This window comes from Muscardinus avellanarius, assembly GCF_963383645.1.
Source record: "Muscardinus avellanarius genome assembly, chromosome: 12".
Taxonomy (NCBI): Eukaryota; Metazoa; Chordata; class Mammalia; order Rodentia; family Gliridae; genus Muscardinus; species Muscardinus avellanarius.
This window is the reverse complement of record NC_137798.1, coordinates 94,180,270-94,204,951: the sequence shown is the minus strand read 5'-3', so window position 1 is coordinate 94,204,951 and position 24,682 is coordinate 94,180,270. Positions and strand designations below refer to the sequence as shown.

Here is a 24,682-nt window from a genome sequence, read left to right as displayed (position 1 = left end):
TTCTGCCCTAAGTCACATGCCCCCATGTGTCCCCTACATGCCGCCCCTGTCCCCAGTCCCCTGCCGCCCAGATCAGCACGGGCCACTCCCAGCAGACACAGCCGCTAGGTTTTCAGCTGCCTCCGACCGCTGCAGCATTTTTTGGTGTCAGCCAGGGAGGCATCGGCCACTCTGCCCTCGCCTGGGTCCGAGATCACAGCCCCGGAAGAAGCAGGGGCCCAGGACGGGCTCAGGACTGCGAGCTGTGTGGGGCCTCTTGTCACTGGGCATCCCTGCATTCCAGTTCAAGGAAAAGATTAAGTCTGTGTTTATTTCTGTTTTCTGTTTTGAAGACTTAGATGGCTGAGTATGGGCATGTAGTTCGATCTCTCCATTAGTAATTAGAATCTAATAATTTTTTTTTCAAATCCAACATGTTCTATCCAAGGCATTTATTCTCAGAACTCGTATCCCCTCACTCCAGTGCGCTTGGTCGTCCAGGCCCCCCTGCCTTCCTGCTTGGTTACTGTTCCCGGGCTTGGGTCAGGCGACCCAAGACACCCTCAGATACAGGTCCCCACCTGCCCCTCCTTATTCTCGACTTCCCTGGGTTGTAGTCCTGTGAGTGCTGCCTGTGGCTCCTCAGCACCCCTTCCCCGCGCTGCCTACCACGAGGCGTGGCTGCCACCGGGAGATGGCGGCACCCGGGGCCAGCTGGGTTCCCTGGGTCCAGTCCATCTCGTACCTGGATTGCTCTCTCCTCACTGGGGCTGGTCCCTACGACTCTCTGTTGAGTACTGTCTTTGGGCTCTTCCAACCCCACCTGGCGTCTGGACCTTCAGAGTTTAAAACTCTTAGGCCCAAAGCTCTAGGAAGGACACCTCCCGGAGCCGGTGGCAGAGTCTTCCCCAGCAGGGCCTAAAATGGAGAGGTGGCAGAGGGGAGCCTTCGTGCCTGGCACTCACCAGACGGGTGGAGGTACTGCAGATTCGGAGTCCCGTTAAAATCCCCTAATGTCCGCCCCTTTTACAGATGCGGAAGCCAAGGCTGGACAGGGACAGGGCAAACCCACTCCAGGGGTCCTGGCTCTTCACTTCCGGAAGCTTCCTGCCCCCTTTCCCCTCTGTGAAACGGGCAGCACCTGTTGCTGGAGGTTGGGTTGGGCTTGGGGAAAGGAGACCAGGTCTCCATACTGCCCTGGGGTGACCCTGGCCCAGGTTGCTGGGCTCCAGCTGGGTCAGGACACCAGCGGGCGGTCATCTCTGAGCTCAGCTCCTTTCTCCTTTGCTCCCAACTGGAAAGATGTCTTTGTCTGCTCTTGCCTCTTAACCGCCTAGAAACGCCTCTCGCTGCCGTGTCTCACGGCTGCCCCCCCCCGCCAGCCTCAGCATTGATTTATGAGCCCAGGCACATGCGGGGAATATTCCAGATCTGCCTTTAGCACCCCCTGTTGCCAAGGGGATGGGCCGAGGGGCAGCTGAGGAGGAAGGAATGAGAGGTTGAGAATTGCCTGGTCCCCAGCACGCGAGGCAGCTCCCTCCCCTACTCTTGCTCGGTCCTCAGAGACCCGGCTCGGCTCTGGCCGCCTGAGCATACCAGGGAGCACTTCTGACCCGGTGGGTACAGCTGCACGGGGCACCCTCAGGGCATCTGGCCTGAGCTGTGCTGGACTCAGGAGGAGGCCCTGCCTCTCATCTGACTCCCCGAGACCTTAGCAGCGTCCTGGAAAGAATAGAACAAACCCGCACCCAAGAGCCCCACCCTGAGCCCTCAGAGGCCGCACCAGGTCCAGAAAACCCCAGATTCCAAGAGCTCTGGGAAGGCCTCGGAGAGCTTGTTAGCCAAGCCCCTGGGGCGGCAGACCGCTTCCCGGGCAGGAGTCACTTGGCTTTGCTCAGCAGCCCCCTCCCGGGTTTACCAAGGGATGCAGGGACACAGGATCCCTCCTGTACGCCTCTAGTGTCCTTCCTCCATCTTTTTATCTGAGGAGTATTTACATGATGCCCATGTCTTAAAATACCTTTGCAGGTATTGTTTCTGTCGGAGCCTTTCAGAACACTGACTAGTTAGTCACCAAAAGGCTGTGAAGCAGGAAAGGACTCAGCACCAAGCACCTTCTCTACGGGCATTGTCTGGCTTCTCTGAGCATCACAGCGTGCGCTCACCAGTTGAGCACACCGTCTCTTCCTAACTGGTGACTAGATGAGCTGATAGAAGATAGTGTGTCGGGTACTGGTCTAGACCCTGAGGATAGAGGACATGAACAGGACGTCACGGTCCCTCCCCTGGAGCACTGGCCGTCTAGAGGAAACATCCGGGAAGTATGTGGCAAGCCAGGAGGCTGACGGGCAGGTGTAGCGCGCGGTCCTCTCTGCTCCTGGGGCCAGGGGGCGGGGGACCTGAGGAAGGGGAGGTGCAGACTCTTCCACAAGTGGGAGACGAAGGGAGTCTAAGTAGATAACAAGTGAGGCGTGTGGGGCGCCTGGACATGTGGGTGTGAGGTGCAGCAGACTGTGGGCTACCGTGTCTGCATGTTGCTGGGGTGAGGTGTTTGGGTGAGAATAAGAGACAGGGATGAGATACTCGAAGGCCTGCAGTTCACCTTTAGAGTACGAATGCTTACCCACAAATCGACAAAGCCAATATGAGAAAGGTCAACAGTGCTTACGTTTAGGCAGTTTGTATGTAGATGGTCCTTATTAGCCTTTCTGCTTTTCTACAGGTTTGAAAATTTTCAAGATAAAGTGTAAACAAGTAAGTCAGGGTGACCAGGTTTGCATTTTGGAAGACAGGATACATGGAAACCAAGAACCACTAAGGACAGGCCGAGACAGGAGTCTGCGAAGGGCCTGAGAGCCTGGAGGGTTCAGGCTGGCCCTCGGCATCCGGTTGGGGTGTGGATGGAGCCTTCTGTAACGTGAGGACTGGAGAGGAGCAGGTGTGGGGAAAGGATGGTCACGGGTCTCCTTGGTCACCTCGTGGCAGGTGACCTGGGACTGTCACAGGAGAGGTGCCCCACAGCCTGTGGCTGAGTGAGTCTGCAGATCGCACCTGACCAGGCTGGAGCCATGTCTTTGGCAGGTGACAGTGGCCATGAGGGTATGACTGGGATGTTGATCCCAGAGAGGAAGGAAGAAAGCCCCTAGCACAGAACCCTGGACACCAGCATTCAAGGGGCAGGAGGGAAACAGGACCCATGAGGAAATTTAGCATCTGGTTACTTATGCAGAGTCTCCCCCTGGCTAATCCCTGGGTAGCCTGGTTTGAGCCTGGCCCTGACTGACTCTCAAGTCCTGGTTCCCACAGTCCCCTCTGCTGTCAGCTCAGGCTGTGGCCAGCCCTGTTCCCTGCAGGAGTATATATGATGGCCACTGTGCAGAGGAGGGTCTTGGCCAGCAGAGGCACCTTTGGCTAAGTCGTAGGCGCAGAAGAGGCTTGAATTAGAAATAGACTTCCACAGGAGGCGCCTTGGCCCCTCGGGCAAGCTCTATCACTCCTCTGGTTTCTTCCTGGTGCCTGGGAACAATGGCGACCATCATTGGGCTGTGAGAGAACTGGATGTGATTGCAGGTGTGAGCCAGGAGGACTGCGGTGGTGTCTGATGACACAGGCAGAGCCTGATTCTTTGGAGAAATGTGCGACAGCCCCCTCTTTGTGTCTGGCTGAGACCTGACTCTCTAGCCAGGTGTAGGTACCCCGGGGTTGGTGGGCAACCCCAAGCTTATAACAGGTGACTTACTGAAAGGGAGCTCGGACATGCGCACACACCCACACACATAGAATCAGCCTTGCCAGGAGATCAGTCCTGATTACATCCATAATTGAAATGCTGGCCAGAGGCCTCCCGAATGCAGCAGGAGCCACTGGCCCAGCCCGCAGGGGCCGCGGGTGTGTGGCGCTGCGTCTTTCTTCATAAATAAAGAAGTAGAGCTCGCCTGCTGCAGAAACAGCCCTCCCGCGCCCCTGCAGGGTCCCTCACCCTCTGCGTCGGACAGCCGGACCTGGCCTGCAGCGTGGGGCTGGAACCAAAGCGCAAGCGAGTGATCCCTGCGGGGATCTCCCAGAACAAACTCGAAGCAAAATCTGCTTCTTCCGAAGGACAACATGCATTTTTCCAGGCCTTTCAAAGCAAGGCAGGTCAATCGAGTTATACTTGGCTTCTAATTAGAACTCCCACAAGCTGTTAAATTCTTTACCTGCTGCCTGGCATCTTACACAAAGGTGACAAATCCTCTTCTGCCTTTGGAATGATTAAAGCCAGCTCCCCTCCCTGCCAACGGCAGCGCCTTCCGCCTCCCAGCCGCCCACACGCCCACCAGCCATCGTGACGGGGACACCACTCGTTGACGAGGAAGCGGCCCAGGAAGGCAGGCCAGGAAGGCTTGGTCTCTGCCAGTCTCTTGGCAAGAAAAGGGGAGAAGACCCGTTCCTGTCCCCATTTCCCAGTGGGGGAAACACCCCCAGGGTGTTGGGGGCGCTCTGTGCCTCCCCGGTCCCTTGCTCTGTGATAGGGAGATGTGTTCCTTTTCCCTCTCCCTTCGACACCAAAGAAAAGAGTATTTTTGCCTTGCTCCCCTGGCCTCTGAGCCGACAGATGTGCCAGATCCCAGAATCTCCTGTTCCTTTCGTGGCCCTCTGCCCCTGCCCATTAGGACGCGCACGCCCCGGGCCAGCACGTCTGGCTGCCTCATCTCGCCCACATGCCACAAATCAGGGCTTTTTTTTCTGTTAAAGAACAAGTCTGCTGGCAAACCACTGGACTCACAGGTCCAGGTGGAGGATTATTATAAAGGAGGCAGGGGAGAGGCCAGGAGAGCAGTGGTTGTGGCCCAGAGAGCACCCCGCGGCCCTGCCCTGGGACCCCTGGGCTGAGGGAGCTGTGACGCAGATCGGATGGAGCGGGGCTGGAGGGACGCCAAGCGGAGCGGGGACACTTCTTGGAGTTGCCAGGCCAGCGGCAGAAAGGGTGGGGTGGGTGGGGAGCACACATTTACAGCCGAAAAACCCCGCGTTTGAAGCCTAGCTCCACCGTAGGCTGGTGTGACCTCAGCAACACAGAAGCAAATGTTCCAATCTAGCGGGGCTGTCCCCGGGGCCACGCACGCACGGTCCTCAGCCTCACCTTGCAGCTGTTGGCCGGCTCACCCCCCCAAAAGTAGCCATGAGAATTCCATGGGAGGTGAAGAGCACCCAGAACCAGTGCAGGATGGACATTGGGGCTCCCCTCCACCCGCGCCCCCCTGTTCTGTAGGAATGGAAAGGCTTGCTTTTCGGCAAAGTGTCCCAGTTGGAGAACAGGGGGGCCTGAGAGGTTCACAGGGGGATGGATCCGGGGGCGGCCTGCTGTACCTGCAGGTCACCTCTGACTCTGAGAACCTACTCCAGGGACCTCAGCACAGAGCCACCACTACCTTTCTCGAGCCTACCACGGCCTGAGGCGGGTGGCCACAGGAGCCCTGGTTATGGTCATTTTTAACTCACCCTTCCACTTTCCCGCTCTGCAGTCATGGTTTCGGCCCCCGGGGGCCTGCGTTTGAGCCCCCTGCAGGGACATTTGACTTCCGGTAGCTGGCACGGTGCAGGGCGCACACCCATTAGCTCAGCTCCCTTTGCCTGGTGCAGGTGAGAGACGCCTCACTGCTCTCCCCCCAGAGCCGCCTAGGGATGTCTAAGGAAATAGCTTTAATCTTGATGCTGATTTATTCCACATTAAAGTGGCAAATGGTAAGAGCTCAACTGTTTAGGAAAAGAAAGTGCCAGGCTGGGTCTCTGTTCTCACCAGCGCTAATAGATGCAGATAATTTCTCTACAACTGTGTGGTTCCCAGGTGACAGCTGCTCCTCACTTGGTCCCCGGCCTGTCCACATTGGTCTTTGCTCCAGCTCTGGGCCTGAGTTTGGGAGGTCGAGGGAGGAAATTTATAAAAAATCTTGGAGTGAAAGTCCCCATTTCTACTAGCTGCCAGTAACCTCAGCTACTTGGGAGATAGAGGCAGGAGGATCACAGGCTCAAGGCCAACCTGGCTAACTTAGCAAGACCCTGTCTCAGAATAAAAAATTAAAAGGGCTTAGGATGTAGCTTGGTAGTGAAGCACCCCTAGGTTCAATTCCCAATATCTGGAGAAATAAAAAAAATCCCCATTCCCAAGCAGGCTGTTTTTCTTTTCCTTGCCAATTTATAGCTTTCCCCAGCACTGGGACTCCAGAAATGCATGCAGCAAGGGACAGCCAGGGAGGCGCCGAGCTATGGCCATGGTGACCCCTCGCCCCGCCCCCACCTTGGGGTTTACAAGTTCTCCTGTTATTTTGGGGAAAATTTTTTCCAAGGCTTATCAATTCCTGTCCTCCCTTCATCGGAAAGTGTCTTGTCATTTCTGTTTGTTCCTGTTTAAAAATGGAAAAAAATAGCTCATGCCAGATTCTGTCAGGGATGGGGAAGGTCCCGGCCAAAATGGCCACATGTACGGTGGTAGGTAGAAAGTTACCCGGGGTCTGTGTCCCAGTGAGTTGTCTTGGAGTCAGGGCCTGCTCCTCCCCAGCTGCCACAGAGCCGCCCGGGAGCCTGCAGTGGGCAGCGGGCCATGGGTCAGTCAGGCTTCATGACATCCTGCCAGCCCTGTGCAACTGACATTCTCCACTGGAACCCAGATGGAGTTGGGGAACCTGGACCCTGCAGCCAGCTGGCCTGGCCAAGGAGAGCACCCAGCACCCCGTCTCGATAGGCAGGGTGCAACCTGGTACTGAGGCTAGGGCGAGCCATCGCACCTGTTCTCTTGGTGGACCCTGGGCTGGACAGGAGGGTGACAGAGACAAGACCACCCAGCCTCATGGCCATCTACTGAGCACCCACAGGATACCAAGAGTGTGCCAAGGGCTGGAATGGCGCTCAGCCAACGTGTGTGTTGTGTGCTGGGTCCCGAGTTGCAGACTCAGAGCTGAGTGGCCGTAGCCCCTGTCTCCAGGTACCTGAGCTTCCTTGGTCCGGTACCTGGCATCTTTTCTTCTCTGCACTGTTGCTTTTCTGAGCTTTGCAGAGGAGCCTTCCAGAAGCCAGTGAGCCAGCCTTTGTCACTGCTCCACTCACTCCTCTGCCTGCCACGCTCGGCTTGCTCACCTATGGTGGACACGCAGGCAGGGTCTGAGCAGAGCACTCTCCACCCTTGTGCGGGGAACGTGGTCCGGGCTGCTCTCCTGTCTGTGCTGAGTTTTGCTGCTGGAGCTCAGCAATCGGCCAGCCTCTGCTCCTCCTGGCTGTGTCCACGACCACCACTCAGGTCCTGGGAGAACAGGTACATGCCGAGCATGTTCCAGAGAACGCAGATATCAAGGCCTAAAATTCCCAGCTGGAGACCATGACTCTGCCATTGTTGCTTTCTAGGGTGGACGCGTGGGAGGCTGAGGGAGAGGGCTGGGCGGCAGCCCAGGGGGATCACAGAGCAGCGAGCAGGGCATGCCCCCAGCCCACCTGCTGCCTCAGGGAAGGCACAACTTCTGGCTTCCCGGCGAGGTAATCTAGGGACAGGTGTTTGCTCTTGTGTTTGGTGACAAATGGTGAGACCTGAGGACAGGCTGAAGCAGAGGCTGAGCAGGGGTCTGTCAGGATCGTTGGGGAGGATTCCAGCCTTGGACTGCAGGAGTGGGGCTGGGGTGTCTGAGACTCCTGAAAGCCCCTCAGCCCAGCTCCTCCATGGTCAGGTGTGAATTCTTCCCTGACTACAAAGAACGTGTGTGTGTGTGTGTGTGTGTGTGTGTGTGTGTGTGTGTGTGTGGTGAGGGTGGAACCCAGGGGCTTTTCTACCTACAGGCTACACTACCAGACCTATTTTATACTTTATTTGGAAACGAGGTCTCACTAAATTGCTGAGAGCCTCACTAAGTAGCTGAGGCTGGCTTCGAACCTTTGTGATCCTCCTGTCTCAGCCTCCCAACCTCTGGGATTACAAGCATGCGCCACCACGCCTGGCTACAGAGAACTTCTAACAAGAGCCTGTCTGACAGTCCCTCACCAGGACCTGGGTCATACCCTGCCCACATCCCCACAGGCTTTGGAGAGCTGGCTTCCTCCTCTTGCTGTGATGATGGGGGTCCCAGAGTCCAGGGGAGCCTGGGCCTGAGACAGGCCAGGGTCACTCTGAGCTTCCCAGAGGCCCGTGCCTCCCCAGCCAGGCAGCCACACACCATGGGGATGGCACGCCGCCTCCCCAGACGCAGGGCCAGGGCCTCTCCAGAGGGCAGGCAGGCCTGGGTAATTAGCATCAAATTTTCCACTGTGCGTCGCCCGGGCCACGGGGAAGCACTTTGCTTCCATGCCGCCTGTGCTGCTGCTCTCTGCCCAACTCGTTGTTGAAAAAATAGATAAAAATAAATAAATGTCGACGAGGGAGCTGTATGAATAAGTCAACAGGAGTCTCATGCCCATTGCCAATGGAAAAATACCAGTGAGGGCAGCCGTGCTGGCATGCACAGAACACACCAGCTGGATGCAGCAGGTCCCCAGCATCAGCACCAGAGCCGGCCCCACCTCCCAGCTGGTTCACACTCAGCAGAGCCCACTGGCAAAAGTGCAGCTGAGATGGGGAGGCTGGAGATGCGTGTGACGTGATGGAGATGCATTAGGACGTGACCAGGAACCATCTCAGGCTTTGGGATGGGGAGGAGCTGCGCGTTCTGGTGTCTTGCTGGGGATCCCGAGCCTTCCTCCCAGCTGCTCTTCAACCCCCACAAGGGAGCCCCACCCAGCCTGAGCTGTGTTTAGTGACCCTGCTGGCCGGCTGTCCTTTGATACTGTCAGGGACTTGCTGGCCTGACACTCTCACTTAGGTGTCTAAGAGATGCTTATGCGGTGTGGGAGAGATGTTTGATGAATTTATGGGTGCCTTGCCTCAGGCTACAGCCAGTAAGGAGTGCCCCTGGCACTGGGATTCCCTGCGGCCATCCCTGCCTGGTCTCCAGGGACCCGCCCGGGTCACCCGGGAGCTCCAGCTAAGGGCACTAAGCGAGCCCACCCCTGGGCTAGGGCAGCTCTCAGCTTGCTGTGTTTCAGGAGAGCAGAGGCCTCACTTAGACCATGCAGCGAGGTCAGAGCGGGGCCCAGACTTACTGTTGGTGAGGCAGAGTTGTCCTTTATAATTAAGGTCGTTTCTCCCTCTCTTTTTTTCCTGACCAGCAAAATCACCTCTCTATTAATTCCCAAGGACAAGCAAAGGGACATGAGTCCTGGATGGCTGGGCCAGGGCCTGGACAGTCTGCCCAGGGCACTGGGTGCCCGGCCTCTGGGGTCCTTGGGTCCATGCCTCCTCGAGTTTGATTGGGAGTCTGACCAGTTAATAAATTGTCTCCTATAGGAGATGGCCCCCAACCAAACAGGGTCAGTCACCAAGAGATGTCAGCTCAGGGAGAATCGGCCATTAGGATGGACAGGAAAGTTCCTCAGGGGAAGCATCTAGAGGCAGATGCTCGGAGCCGGCTTAAGGTCACAGCTTCTCCTTTGCAGCCATATGTCTGTGAACCAACCACCCTGCCCCTCAGCTTCCACCTGCCCATTTGTTTAGAAAAAGGGTAGGGCAGCAGTTGAGCTTTTCTGGAACGTCCTCTTTATCCTCCTTCCCACAGGCACAGGCTGGCACCGCACGCATGAACCAGGGCCCCTGCCGGCCCCTGACACCGCAGCCTGGGACAGGACCCCCAGCGAGCCCTCCTCTGTGTGCTCTGGGCGGGAGGGAGCCCGGCCTGCGAGGCAGCCTGCCACCCAGCCACTGGGTGCCCAAGGCGTGTTTGTGGAAGGGAAGAAAGAGCTGGGAACAGCTGCGGTTGCAGCCGCGGGGACAGAGCCCCAACCTGGGAGGCGGGTGCTGGGTGCTGGCCACAGCCGGCTTCCGTGACCTTTGCAGCGCACAGCTGCCTCCGCAGCCACAGGCCCACGCCAAGGTTCAACCAACCACGGGCAAGACAACCTGGAGAGAACTGCATCCGTACTAAATGCATGCAGACTTTTTCTGGTGGTTATTTCCTAAGTAATACAGTGTGACAACTATTTACACTGCATTGGGTCTTCTGCGCGAGCTGGAGGTGATTTGAAGTGTGTGGGAGTATGTGCATGGATGGTAGGCAAATACGGCGCCATTTTCCTAAGGAGCTTGAGCAGCTGAGGACTGGGATATTCTAGAGTGTTCTTGGAAACAACCCCCACCCCTCATGCAGAAGGAGGATTGTGTTTGGCCCCTAGAAAATAAGGGTGTTGGCCCTGCTCCCCACCCCCTGGCATCCCTGCAGCAGAGAAGAGCCGGTATGGGCTCTGGGGCTTGGGAGCTGGTGCCCGTGGCCCCTCCCCTGAATGTCCCTCTCAAGCAGCCACGACACCCTGTGGATATTTTGGCACCAGTACTGAGCACCCAGTTTCAAAGAAATGAGGCCAGAGGCAGCTGAGGGCCACGTCCGCTTGAGATGCACTGGGGCCCGACAGGCCTTCGGCTCGGGACCCGCCTGCCCGCCCACACTGCGCTAGCTGCCTGTCACTGGGCACTGCCTCTTGCAGAATGAGCTATTCCATAACATTCCAAACGTTCCTGGAAGAAAGCAGCTTGAAAAGATGCTGCCAGTCAGGTGCCTTAAAAAAAACACAGCAAAAGCCATCCGTGTTCGTCTTCCTGAGGTTTAATGATGCTTTCATCTGAAGCCACAGTGACGTCTCCTTCAAGGGACAGTTTCAAGCAGAATTCAGTGAGGCGGAGAGAGTGGGCGGGAACCCTGGAGGGAGGAAGAGAGAGAGAGAGAGAGAGAGAGAGAGAGAGAGAGAGAGAGAGAGAGAGAGCGCGCGCAGGCGTGTGTGTGCTGTTCCCAGAAGCTTCCTCCATATCCTAGAGCACTCTTAGGTAGAAAGGGACAGACCTTTTCTTTCCCACATGACTCTAGGGGACTCCAAGGATGCGGACGCTGGAGCATGGGGTTTGCATGAAAAGGCTCAGTGGCGTCAGGTGCAGATGCACGCCTGCCTGTATCCCAGTACTTGAGAGACTGAGGCAGGAGGATTGCAGGTTTGAGACCAGCATGTGGTGACTTAATGAGACCCTGTTTCAAAATATATATATTTTTTTTAATGGCTGGGGGTATACCTGAGAGGTAGAACTTCCCTGGGTTCAATCCCCAGTACCACATACACCAATAAAAGGCACATTAGGAACTCACTTTTTCTTTTTGATACTGGAGATTGAACCCAGGGACATTCTCCAAGCTATACTCCCAACTCTTTATATTTTTTATCTTGAAACAGGATCTTGCTAAGCTGCTGAGGCTGGCCTTGAACCCGTGATCCTCTTGTCTCAGTTTTCCAGATACTGGGATTACAGGCATGCATCACCGTGCTCTGCCTAGCAGGGTTCCATTTCTTCCTTCCTTCCTTCCTTTCTTTCTTTCTTTCTTTCTTTCTTTTTTTTTTTTTTTTTTTTTTTTTTGCAGTACTGGGGATGAGGTTAAAACCCAGGGGTATTCTACCTCTGAGCTACACCCCCAGCCCTATTTTGTTTTTATTCTTTATTTTGAAACAGAGTCTCGCTGCACTGCAAAGGGCCTCACTAAGTTTAGCTGAGACTGTCCACAAACCACAATCCTCCTGTCTCATTCTCCCAAATGCTGAGATTACAAGTGTGCGCCACTACACCCGGCTTCGTCTTTCTTTTTTTCTTTCTTTATCTCTCTCTTTCTGTTTTTATTTCCTTTGGGGGGGGGGGCTCCTAAGGCTGGGGATTGAACCTAGGGACCTACAGACATCCTGCCTCTAAGCCTCACCCCCAGCCCTATTTTATTTTACCTTTTGAAAAAGGTCTTGCTAGGTTGCTGAGGCTGGCCTCAAACCTGAGATCCTGTTGTCTCCGAGCCCCAAGTACTCAGATTATAGGCAGATACCCCTGCACCTGACTTAGGGTTGCACGTTTCTAAGTCACAGTTCAGACTGCCCACCAATGGTGTGGACTGCTGGGGAAGTGGTGAGCTCCCCGCCCCTGGAGGGAGTGCGCAGGACTGGACCCGCCCATCGGGGACTTGTGCATTAGGGAGCAGATGGCCCAGCACCCATTCCAACCCCCAGGACTTCTGGTCTGCTGCTGGCTTAGAAAAATAAGAGATTTTTGAAGAAAGTAGTTTTGTTTCCTTCTGACTTAGTGCTGGAAAGATCTGCTCCCCAGAAGGCACATTTCTTCAAATAAAACATCTGACCTGGAAAGGGACCCCATGGAAGGGCCCCCTCCTATAGCCACCAAGGTCCTCTGGGACAGAGCCGTGCCTCCTGGGGCCATCTGGGGGCCCCCTTGGGGGTGGAGGGAATGGAGAGCCCCCCCTGCAGCTCATGGAGGGTGTCTCCTGAGCACCCCCAACCCTGCCCTCTCTGCCCCCATAAGTCCCCCCATACCCCACTGCAGTTCCTTGGTTCCACACCCCAAGTCTGACTGCCTTACTGCAACTTGGGGCGTTTGCTTGAGTTGAGAGGAGGCAAAGGAGGGAGCTGGCCGGCATTTTGGTCCCGACATTCAAGCAGGGAGACAGGGGCCTTTAATGTTGTCCCCAGCCCCATCCTCATCATCATAGTTGGAGAAAGGCCACAGGGTCCCCCAGCTCTTCCCCTTGAGCTGAGCTGACCCAGCCCTGGGTACCACAGGCCCCCAGCCCCGCTCAGCTGGCATGTCCTCTCCTGCCCTCTGCCCTCGAGCCCAGGTTCCCAGAGCAGGACAGGGGCTGCCTTTGTTGTTCTGAAGGCCAAGTGGCTCCGAGTGCCCCGTCCCACCGAGGGGCAGGAGACCACACAGTGTGGGCTGCAGCAGTCTCCTGCCCCTGGGTCGGGCCATGCACTGGGTTCCTGCTGTCTCTGTGGCTTAGATGGGCACAGGCTTGTTCTGGAAAGGCTGGACTTGGCCTTGGGGAACTGAGTCAAAATGACCCCAACGAGGAACCTGCCTTACACCTGTGCCTGCCCAGACGTGTGACTGGCTGAAGGAGGGAGCGCCCTCTGCAGGAAGGGCTGAGTGCAGCGTGAGCCCACTGCCCAGCTCTCTGGTGGGCAGAGGTGGAAAGGCCACCCCTGCTGTTTCCAGTTCTCTCTGGAGGCTCTGGTGGAAAGCAGGCTACACTCACAGCTGCACCCACGAAATGCTCGTGCTCAGCCCTGACGTGGGCCAGAGAAGAAAGAAAGAAAGGACTGCTCTGGAGGGAGGGAGGGAAGGAGGGAGGTGGGGGGGCAGCCTGGGCTCCATTAGCCACTCCAGAGAAATCCTCCCAAAGCCGTTGCTTCCTGCGGTTTTCTCAGAGTGGCGCTGGTTTCCTGCCTATTTATATTCTGATCTGAAAGAAACATTAAACATGAAACATAATTGGCACCCTACCTCACCCCACGCTTCCCTCTGATCCAGGGACAGAAGATGTAACCCCCACACACACACACCAGGAGAAGCTGTGGTCTGTGGGCTTGCCCTATCACCGCAGGCTGTCTCCAGAATGCAGACTCCCAGACCACACTGCAGCTTTGGGAAGGGGCTGAGCGGGGAGGAGGAAGTTTCCTCCATTATGGGCCTCTTGGGGATCTAGAGGCTTCTAGAAAGCTCTCGCTGTGCCGTGCGCACAGCCCCTGGCAGGATGAGCGGCTGGGGTCCGGGCCATCAGCAGTGGCTTCCGATGGTGTCGCTGCCTCTCAGATTGGCAGGGCCTGCTCATTGATTCATTCTGCCCTGATTGCTCGCCACCTGCTGGGTGTCAGTCCTGGAGGTTCAGAGAAGGCCGTGCCTCCCCACCCTCCTGCTGCTCATGGCAAAGTCCAAGGAGGGCAGAGCTGGAGATACACCTGCAACCAGCCTGGCACCTGTCACACGGGGCAGTTGGGAAGGCACCTTGCAAACGGTCAAACACACTGCGTATAACCCCTTGTATCCTGGAGACTAGTAGAGGCTGCCCACCCGTGCGTTCTCCTCCAACGTGTATCTGCCGTGGTACAGCAGTGGAGTTTCTGACCTAGAAGTGCGACGGCAGATCTTAAGGCGCTCCCGCCCCACGCCTAACACCAGACTTCCTGGCCTGTCCCAGCCTTGATATGGCCCAGCAGCCTCTGCGTGAGCCAGGCCCGCTCTCTGCCGTGGGGAGGAGCTGGGGGCCAATAAGGAGGGGGGTAGGATCAGCCAAGCCCTGGCAGGGAAACCCCAGGGAGTCATTGCCTCGGTCCCAGTGCCCCCTGGGGAAGCCAAAACCATCTGGCGAGAGAGCAGCTGGCCCCAGCAGCGCCCAGCCGCCTGATTTCTCTTCAAGGGTGGCTTCATCTTGGGAAGGGGGCTTTCTTACAGGGACATGTTCTCCCTGTGCCTTGCCCCTAGAGAGAAGCAATGGGCCACAACGTGCCCTCGAGTCAAGCAAATGGCTGGCTTTGCCCTGGGACAGAGCGCCCCAGGGATGTTTACGATCTCCCAAAGGGGCTTTGGCCCTGCGGCCTTCTGACCAGGACAATGTGCAGGCCTCCCCACGCTGGCCTCCAGAGCTCTGCTGGGCTCAGAGGCTCCCTGGGTGGGTGGCAAGGTGTTTAGTCCTGGAGCAGCAATTAGCCCAACACAAAGGCAGGAGCAGAGAAGGTGCTAATTGCCCTTAAACCAGCCAAGACCACTTTGTCTCATTTGAAATAACAGGTTGAATTTAATCCCTTATTTCCAATTTGGTGCATCACCAAGATCTTATTTGTACAAAACACCTGATTAGAATAATTACAAGCTTGGGAAGCCATCCCTGTTTGCTTCTGATGAAAGGACTAACCAGTGAGTTCAGCGACTCCCCCTTCCTTCAGGCCAGCCCCCGCTGGCGCAGAAACCCCAGGCTGGGACCACGGGAGCCTCTCTGTACCCTCTGCAGGAAGGGAGGGAGCCCCATGCAAAGAGCGTGCACGCGCGTGCACACACACACACACTGCGCAGGTTCAAGCCACAGCTCCGCGAGGGCCTGGGCAGGCGGTCTGGCCTGTGACCTACAGTAGCCCCGGCTTCTCAGGTAGTTGAAGATGGACAGAGGTGCCGTCAGCCAAGGGCGGAGCCCAGCACCTGGCACAAAGTACAGTTCCAAGTCGTTAGTGACGCTCGGTGCCCTTTGAAAGCAGCCCTGTGTCCTGCCCTGCCTGTGTCCAGCACTTCTGGGCCATCTGTTGGGTTTTTCACCAATTTTGATATGGAGGTGGGGTGCAGCAGGTTAGATGATCATAAAATATGTTAGTTGTCAAACCTCTTCCTCCTGCAGGTGGAGGGCTGAGAGCAGGAGCCACGTTGCTCTGGGTAGGGCTCCCCATGGGGGTGGGGCAGTGTGGCTTGGGCTCTTAGAGGGACAGGGAGCCCCCAGGCTTTGGGCAGAGGACTGGACCTCCAGCCAGGAGGGCCAGGCTGACTACAGTTGGGGAGGTCAGAGAGGACCCAGCAGTGTGTTGGCTACCAGCCAGCGAGTGGAACTGAGGGAAGGGTGGGCCCAGCTGGCGATGAGAACAGAGTCAGGCCTCTGAGCTTGGGAGTCACAGAAAGCAGAGCCTGCAGGACCAGCGAGGATATGGCACCTGAAGCAGAAGAACTCAGTGAGGCGGGGCAGGAAAGGGAAGGCCCGTCCACTGCACGGGGCCTGGGTGCTATGCCACCCCTGACAGCCAGGCATGTCCAGGTCCCAGCCCTGCTCTGTCCAACCTCACAGTGCTGACTTCAAGCAGCCGCTCAGACTCCAGCCACAGCTTGCTCTGGTCCATCCACTGGGCTACTGATTCTGAGCTCCTCTTGGAGTGCTGGGGAGAGTCCTATTTGCCATTCCTCTGCCCTGCAGCCCCTGCATGCCTGTGCTGTCTCCCCTGCAGCTCCCGCTGTGGGATTCACTGCACTGAACAGATTGCTTGCGGAGCCTCAGGGTCACCTGGGAATGGCAGCCTGTTCCTACCTTAGGAACAGGCCTCTGGAGGCCCAAGAGCCCGCCGGCACGGGGCAAGCCCAGCCCCGAGGCTGACGTCAGATGAGCCCACCAGGGCTGGCTCTCTGCCTGAACCCTGGAATCTCGCGATAGGCTGCACCCAGCCCGAGGGGGCTGGGATGTTCTGCCTCACTCTAGCAGGGCCGGGGCAGTCACTACAGCTCAAGCAGTGCCCTCCTGGCCTCCACATCTCTCTGATCAACTTTTCTACTGCCAGGACACCCCAGACCTCAAGATCCCAGCCAGCCTGTGAGCCACCAAAGAGTCAGGGAGCCTCCAGACCCGAGAGTCATCTCCCCAGGATGCATCTAAGCAGCAGGCCTGCCTGAGCCCGAGAAAATCTGTGCATTGGAGAGGAGCAATTTCCCAGTTGTAACATGGGAAGGAGCAATAAAGTGGGCAATTAGTGGTCAGAGAAATTAAAAGGAAGCCTCAGCATGGCAGATGCCCATTTGCTGTTGCCTGGATGTAACTGGGTTACCGCCTGAGTGTGCTGGGCGTGGTACGAGAGCCCTGTGGAGCTCTGGGCCACAGCCACTGCTTGCCTCTTAAAGCCACAGGGGCAGGCTCTGGTGATGGATGGACCCTGGCCAGCCTGCAACCCGATGTCCACTGGCCCCGTGACCTTGGGCAAGAACTTGGCCTTTCTGCACACTGTCTCCCTGTATCTAAAGCAGTGGTGATAGATGAGCCCCACCACGCCCTGGAACGATGCAAAGGGGCCTCTTTTGGCCGTCTGCATGGCTACTCCCACCACTGCTCAGATTTCTGATGACTGCCATCTCTTGTTGGCTGCGTGGGGATGTTCTAGGGGGGTTCGGCTGACAACCTCTCCTAGAAGGAAGTAGCAGGAGCCCCTTAGACCTGACATCCTGCCAGCTGCTCGGAGGTCAAATGCCCCTGGGTTCCATCCCTAGACTCGCCAAAAACCATATATATATATATATATATATATATATATATATATATATATATATATATGATAGGTCTAGGGATGTAGCCAGAGGTAGAAGGCCCCTGGGTTCCATCCCCAGTTTTTTAAAAAAAATTGCACCATGCTTGTAGAATTCTAGAAAGAGTCATGTCCTCTTACTCGGTCACTGGCCACTTTAGAGGTTTTTGCCCTAATGGGGGAATCTCCAGATGGTTGTCAAGGGCCACTGCAAGGATCCCTGGGCACACTGGGCTCCCTGCTCCTTTGCCCTCCAGCTGGAGCAGTTTGACCGCATCCATTTATACACAAAACTATGTGGGTTTTCCCAATAAGATTCCATTTTACCAAATTTTTCAGCTATGAAAGCAGATTGAAATCTATTAATCTAAAAGAACAAAGAAGCACATTCTTGAAAGATATTAATCGAAAAATCGATCAGAGAGCCAGGCGTGGTGGCGCACGCATGTAATCCCAGCATTCGGGAGGCTGAGACTAGAGGATCATGGTTCACGGACAGCCTCAGCTACTTAGGGAGGCCCTTTGCAACTCAGTGAGACCCTGTTTCAAAATAAAGAATAAAAAAATTGGGCTCAATGATGGCATTATCTCTTCTGAGAGCTGAAGGCGCCCCAGAGTATGAATCTGAGGAGTTCAAGCCAGTTGCCTGCTAACCTGACCCTCCTCCACAACAGTATGGATCTTTCCAGATTTCAAAATGTCACAAGAAGAGAATGTACATTGTGGAACTTGGATCATTTCTTGGGCCTGACTACACTGACTTGTCCCACTTGGGCAAGCATATTTTAGGGACATACATGGTGATGTAAGCACTTTTGATTTCACACTGAGAGCTCTAGCGAACCAAGTTTCAACCCTTGCCTTAAATACTTAACAAAAACCTGACCCTTCTCTACTCCTTAACAATTTGGCAGCTTTTATTCATAACAATACCAAAACATGTGCACTTTATGATCTTTTGGAGTTATGAAGTTATAAACATTCCTTCATTTTTAACAACAACAAAAAAATTGGGCAAGGGGTGTAGCTCAGAGGTCAAATGCCTCTGGGTTCCATCCCCAGAGCTGCAAAAAAAAAAAAAAATCGATTGTATCAGTTGTCACAAATGACATTCTTTTTAGGTTAAAAGTCAAAAGGAGACAGGCACCCTGTGTGCTGGCGGGCGTCAGCTGGGACGGTGCAGGTTGGCTGCGCTGGTCAGTGCAGGCCGGGCCTTCCAATTGGTCCATGCTTAGTTGTTAAGTTTTCAGAGGAACCACACGAAACTGCCATGCTTATAGTTCTAAGATGGCCAGATTGCAGCCGTTCCTTGTAGTGCTAGCAACCATTTTCACTGCTGTCCCTCAGCTCAGGGATTGCTTGAAAAGTCAGTACATGTCCAGCCAAGTGGCGAGACGGTCCCACCTTCGAGAACCTTACTGAAAACTCAAAGACGAATATGTGCCCAGAGTTCCTTGAGCCTTTCTGACTGTCTGTCTGTCTGTCTGTGTTTCCACCTCCACAGGCCCTGCTCCTTCACCAGCTGGGCCGCTACAGTCTGGCAGAGAAGATCCTCAGGGATGCAGTGCAGGTGAACTCGACAGCCCACGAGGTGTGGAACGGGCTGGGCGAGGTACTCCAGGCTCAGGGCAACGACGCGGCGGCCACCGAGTGCTTCCTGACGGCCCTGGAGCTGGAGGCCAGCAGCCCGGCCGTGCCCTTCACGATCATCCCCCGCGTTCTCTGAGTAGGCGGCGGCTTCACCTGCTGTGGGGTGAGGATGCCCGGCCTGGGCTGCCAGCGGTGGTCCTGCTGTCCCAGGGGACGAGTCTGCTGTGCCGAGGCCCCGGATGAATGTTGGACTGACCGACTGACTGCAGTGAGCTAACCAAACCAACCCGAATCGCCGCTCCTCCTTGTGCGCTCCTGTGTTACATTTTTGCCAGCCCAATGATAGTTTCTGATCCTCCTGATGTCGTTCAACATGGATTAGGTGCCACCTTGGGTTAGTTGACATCTGAGTTTTAAGCAAAATGATTATGGAGCTAAATCAGCAAATGTAGAAGAATATATTCAAAGTTCAAATTCAGTGGCAGAACAGATTATTTTTATCAGAGCTGTAAAGAAAACAACTAACTGTCCTGTCTCCTACTCCCAGAGCTGTAAAGAAAACAACTAACTGTCCTGTCTCCTGCTCCCCGCCTCCACTCCTGCCCCTCCTTCGCCCAGAAACCAAATGTGAATTTTCGGTTTCCCACCTCAGTGCTAGTCCACGCCAGGACACCAGCTGATGATTTCTTGGTTTTATTGTCAATAATTGTACCATGTGAAGAATTATTGTTCTCCTCACTTAGAGCAAAGCCTGAGTCCGAGAATATTTATATTTTACCAATATATGCCTGTTACAAGAGAAGGAAATATGAGTTATTTAAGTTTAACTTTTTTATGTGAATTCAGAGTTTATTTATCGATGGAAATATGTACAAAGAAGCTTCAAATGGGATATTTACCGACATTCCTTATACATGACAGACACTTGGCTAAATGGGAAGATGATGTTAATAAAAAAATGATTTTTAAATGGACCCTGGCTCGTGTCTTTCATAAGAGCTGTCAGTCCTGAGAAAGGCTGTGGCCTAGCTCTTGGGCTACAGACTAAGCCCCCCTGGGTGTTAAGAGGCCAGGCAGCAGGGATGCCACTACCTAGGGCTGGTCCCACGAGAGCAGCTGCAAACCTTGGGTCTCTACTCCATCCAAGCTTCTCTCTCTACTCATATCCTGAAGATGATCCTCGCGGTGGATACACGATTCCCGTATCCTGGGCATTCAAACCTTTTCTTTGCAGCAACAGCTCTGATTTCAGTTTAGGAATTTACCTTTCCCAATTCTTCCCGTGTTGTCTGGATGGGGTTTGAGATTGGAGCACATGACACGGGCCTGACCAACCCACATCCTGTTCCTGTGATTTACATAGCCCAATCAGAATGGGGGCTGCAAGGAAAGGCTTTCTCTCTTTCCTGCTGGACTTTGCACCCCAGAAGTGAGGCTGGAACTGCAGCCACCTCCTGCCACCAGAAGGGGAAGCATAAGGTGCTGGAGCCCAACGCTGAATCCAACATGGTGGGCGGCAAGACCAGGATGCAGCCCGAACGTGACCAGGTGTCTACGATCCCCAGAGCAGCTAGGCTGAGTAGTTGCGCTAGGAGCCTGGACTCTGATGTTAGTTACTCTAAAGCCTGCGGGGCAGGCACAACCTCCCTGACTCGCTGAGGCGGGCGGATGAGGGGAAGCTGAGTTCTAGAGACGAATCCTGCCTGGCAGTCCTGGATCATAGTATTTGCAATGTTAGACACTGGCAGGAAGGACAAGTACCTGTGATAGCAATGTGCCCAACTGGAAACTCAGGGCCCAGTTCCACCATCTGACGCAAGAGTGTGGGGTGAGACCACCCCAAGCAAGACCAGATGGGTGGAGGGCAGGCCCCAAGACCAACGGTCCCTGCACCTTGCCAGCTTGTGCTGGCCTGACCTTGGACTCCTGGGCACATCATCCTGCCTGGCAGGAGAACCACCCCTTCCCCTGCTCTCCATCCACACGGTTCAAGGATGGACCTGGGCCTGGCCTGGGCAGCCCTCTTGTTTCAATGACTGCTTCAAGTATGGCCCACGTTTGGCCAGTGAGAGCCCCCCTAGGTGCCTGCAGGGACTGCTGCTGGCCACTTGTCATTGTGTGCAGCGGGCTGCCTGAGAACGGTGCCAACTCAGGCAGAGAGAGAGAGGGGATGGAAAGAGGCCAGGCCGCAGGCTCGCACTGGAGCCTGAGATCTTTCCATCCATCACATGAGTTGTTATGGTTTCCTTCCTGCTGAAAAGCAAACAGAGCGATTCTTTATCACTGACCCCTGCAAGGCCTCTGAGAAATGCTAGGAAGGGCCATGGTCCCCAACACTCCCCATCGGTGAACCTTCTAAACGCTCGGTCCTCTGCTCTCTTCTACCACCACCCCAAAGTCTGCATTTCAGTAAGTCCTATCTTCTACCCAAACTACATCTCAAATCTCCACTTCTCCACCTTTATACCAGCACCTTGGCCCCTGCCCCTCCCCTCTTGGGGGCCCACAGTCGGGTCCACCCTGGGCAGAGACTTAAGTCGGGTCTCTTCCCTGTAGCCCCCTTGATGGCCTTCCAAACTCTTGCCTGGAACCAGGCTCCATGTTCCAGAGGCCTGGGGGCCCAGCCTGCCTCCTAACCCCTCTCTCCCTGCCCTGGCCTTCTTCCTAGTCCTCTGGCCTGCCAAGCCTTCCCCAACTAAGGGCATTCGTTCACTGGTTCACTCACAGATGAGGAAGCAGAAACCTGGAGGGCAAGACACCTGTGTGGCGAGTTACCTAGCAAAATGAGGTTGAGACTCAGACCTGAGGATGAAAGTTTGGCAGGTGCCCGGGTCTGCCCAGCTGAGATGGATTTTTGGACTGAGATGAGATTTGGAGATGCTGGAATTCTGGTAGCGCAGACTCGATAACTTAGGCGAGTCATTCCCCTGCCCTGGTCCAGGCCTTCTCATCTATATAATCCATCCATCCATCCATCCATCCATCCATCCATCCATCCATCCAATAGACATCTATGACATGAAACAGATACCCTCTCCACACGGGGCTTGTCTTCTGGAGAAAGAGACAGGCCAATAGATGTAGGAGGCACCGACATGCTCAGAAGCAGATAAACAAGGTCAGGGGGGTCAACCGTGGCTGGAGGGGACGCTGGTGACAAAGGATGGAGCAGCAGGCAGAAGGGTCAGAGGCTTAGCCAGGGCCGGGCATGTAGCCTCAAGGGGGCTTCTGTAAAACTATTACCATAACCTCAGTGGCTTAAAACAACACAAACTCGCAAGTCTAAAATCAAGGTTTCTCTGTGCTGTGATCCTGTTTTCCCACATTTTCCAGCTTCTAGAAGCTTCCTCTTCCTGTGGCTCGTGGCCCACATCACATGCTAAGTCACTATACCGTCTTCTGCCCTCTGACCTGCGGCCTCCCTCTGTAAGGACGCGTGATTACCGCGGGCTGCGGGATGACCCAGGATCCCTCCCCCCTCAGGTCCTTCATCTGACCACCTCGGCAAAGACTCCTCTGCCCCATGAGGTGACATATTTGCAGGCTGCGGGGATGGGGGCATAAAGGAGCTGGGGAGCGCAGGGAAGCACATCATTCTGCCAGCTTCAGGGAAGCCAGGAGGCGGCCATGACAGTTGGGGCCGAGCAGGCTGAGGAAGCGGTGAGAAGCGTCTGGATAACAAATATTCCAAAGACAGAGCCAAGAGGTTTTGTTCCTGTGGCACCTGAGGTGTGACGGGGAGAACAGGAGTGGGGTTTTAGGCGGGTTTAGGGTAAGACATCAGGAAGCCCCTCAGGAGGGTCTGAGTGAGGCGTGAACCGGGGCCTGGTGGGCCCTTCTTGGAGCGAGTGTAAACAGAGGAAGAGGCCAGGGCTGAGCGCCGGGGCTGGGCAAGGCTGCAGGCTGGGACGCCAGGGGCCAATGGGGCAGTGGAGTCTCAGAAGCCAAGCACAGGCCACGGTGCAAGGAGGATGGGTGGACAGCTCCGGCCGCTGCCCAGGGGCCTAGGAGGGCAGGCCTAGGAACTGTCCTTTGTGTAAGGGATGCAAAGGTTGGCAGAGGTTGGCACAAGAGCTGTACTACGGCTTGAATTGTCGCCCCCAAATTCTTATAACAAGACCCTACCCCACGATGTGACTGCAGGTGGACAGAAGGCCATGAAGGCAGTAACTGAGGTCAAATGAGGCCCTGGCTCGACAGGGTCAGTGTCCTGAGGAGATGAGACCCCGAAGGGCGGCCATGCTCCCCTCTCAGCCACTAAGTGGGAAGAGCGGCCTCGCCAGAGACCAGGCCGGCCAGAACCTTAATCGCGGGCGTCAGTCTCCCACGCTGTGAGGAAGTACCTCTCTGTTGATAAGGCACCGTCTGTGCTACTGTGTTAGGCCCGCCTGAGCTAAGACTAGCTGTTGGACAGAGTGATGGGCAAAGCCAGGCTGGAGTGGGTTCAAAGGTTACAGTGTGGATGGGGGTCTACCTCCAGGGTGCTGCTGCAGAGGTGCTCACAGTGGGAGAGAGGGAGGTGTGGCTTTGGTACTGGAGATTAACCTGGAGTAGTGTATCTGGGAGTACACCCCCAGTCTCTTTTACTTTGAAATAGGATCTCACTAAGTTGCTGAGGCTGTCCTCAATTCTGTGATTCCCCCTTTTTAGTCTCCCAAGTAGTAGGATTGCAGGCCTGTCTCCACACCTGGACAAGGGGGCTGCTCTCTGGAGGGATGGTCACTACGCACCCTTGGTTTGCAGAGGGGAAGGTGGCGGGGAGGGGGCTCACACAGTCAGCTGGACCATCCCTGGGAAGCAGGGAGGAGGGCTCTGCCTCAGTGGAGCCAGGTGGGTCCTGCAGAGGGGCAACGGAGAGGCCGAGCACCTGGGCCCCAGGTGAGCCATGGAAGAGAGGTCTCCCCTTTCTCAGTAGCTTAGAGAGCAAGCAGGGGGACTTTGAGAGTAACAGGAAGGTAAATGGACCTGGGGAGGAAGCAGGAGAGGAGGCCTGTCTCCCAAAGCCCACCCCTCCCAGCTGCAAAGGACCCTGAGGACCCAGGTTTGTGTGGGCTGGGCAGGCCTCCCCCAGCTCCAGGCTCATGTGCCACCTGTGGATTCATCTGCTGTCTCCAGAGCCTGGGCCTGGGCAGTGGCCAGGGCCCTTTACACACTCAGGTGGGAGGGGTAATTCTGAGCCCCCATCCGTCCTCATGGCCAAAGGGAGGGTGCATGTGTACACGTATGTGTGTGCACACATGTGCATCCATGTCTGTGGCCTCACAGAACAGCCCTGGATTCCTCAGGACAGTCACATGGTCTCCTTTGGACGCCCCATGCTGTCTGTCCACAGGACATCCTGCGCTCTGCGGCGTTCTCCACCCATGCTGGAAGGCCTGGGGACAGCAGAAGGGACTTCCTGGACAGGCCCAGCCACGTGTCCTTGCCATCCCCCTCTTTGACATCCCTCAGCCCCCAGGGAGCCTCCCATGGATCCCTCTTTCTGGATCTCCACCAGCGCCATCCCGCTCTGCCCCCACGCCTCTCAAGACCAGCATGGTGGACCTGGACCAATTGGGGCACCAACTATGCTATAAATAGCACCCTGGGGCCCTGCACAAGGTGGCAGCAGACTCACCTCTCGCTGTTCCCTCCTTCCTCACTGCCTACTCCACGAGCACCCACACTCCACCGCAAGCCCCGAGACCTCGCTCGGGTCCTGGGGGAGGGGCAAGGACCCTCGGCACACTCGCACACTCGTGTGCACATGCGCACGTGCAGAGGAGCTTGGCCTGGGAGCTGCCTCTCCTCTGCCACCAGCCTTCCTCCCACGCCCGTCACTGGTTTCCTGCCGCCCCCCGCCTCGCCGGTGGGACAGGAAAAGGACATCCTGTGAGCCTCTCACGCAGACGTGGCTCCCCAGAAGGCCTTGGAGCCAGGCTGTGTCCCTCCGCGGGGCCCTGGGCGGCTCTCCTGCTAAGTGCCCCGCTGGGGGCCTCATGGCCAGATGGGAACAGTCTCTCCTGCCAAGCCTGCTTCTGGGCTGAGCCGTGAGTCAGCAAGCAGCTGTCAGGGTTGTGGGGTGCCAGCCAGGGACGCCAGGGCCACCACCCCAAAAGCCATCATACAGGGCCTCGGGCCCCTCCCAAACACCGAGGACTGAGCAGGGCTGGCAGCAGGCACAGGAGGGGGCAGCAAGGCATTGGGGCATCTTCTGCAGGGTGGC

General features: G+C 55.9%; 1 protein-coding gene across 4 annotated transcripts in view; it reads left to right on the top strand.

Moving 5' to 3' along the window:
* Positions 1-18,613, top strand: part of TTC7B (tetratricopeptide repeat domain 7B) — a gene marked incomplete at both ends in the record, with an annotated part of 236,690 nt that extends 218,077 nt beyond the window's left edge. For all 4 annotated transcript variants that reach the window (XM_080707808.1, XM_080707806.1, XM_080707805.1 and 1 more), the window contains one exon: positions 18,392-18,613. In XM_080707808.1, coding sequence (XP_080563934.1) covers positions 18,392-18,613 — 222 coding nt within the window. The remainder of the gene's footprint in view (positions 1-18,391) is intronic.
* Positions 18,614-24,682: the final 6,069 nt, after the last annotated feature.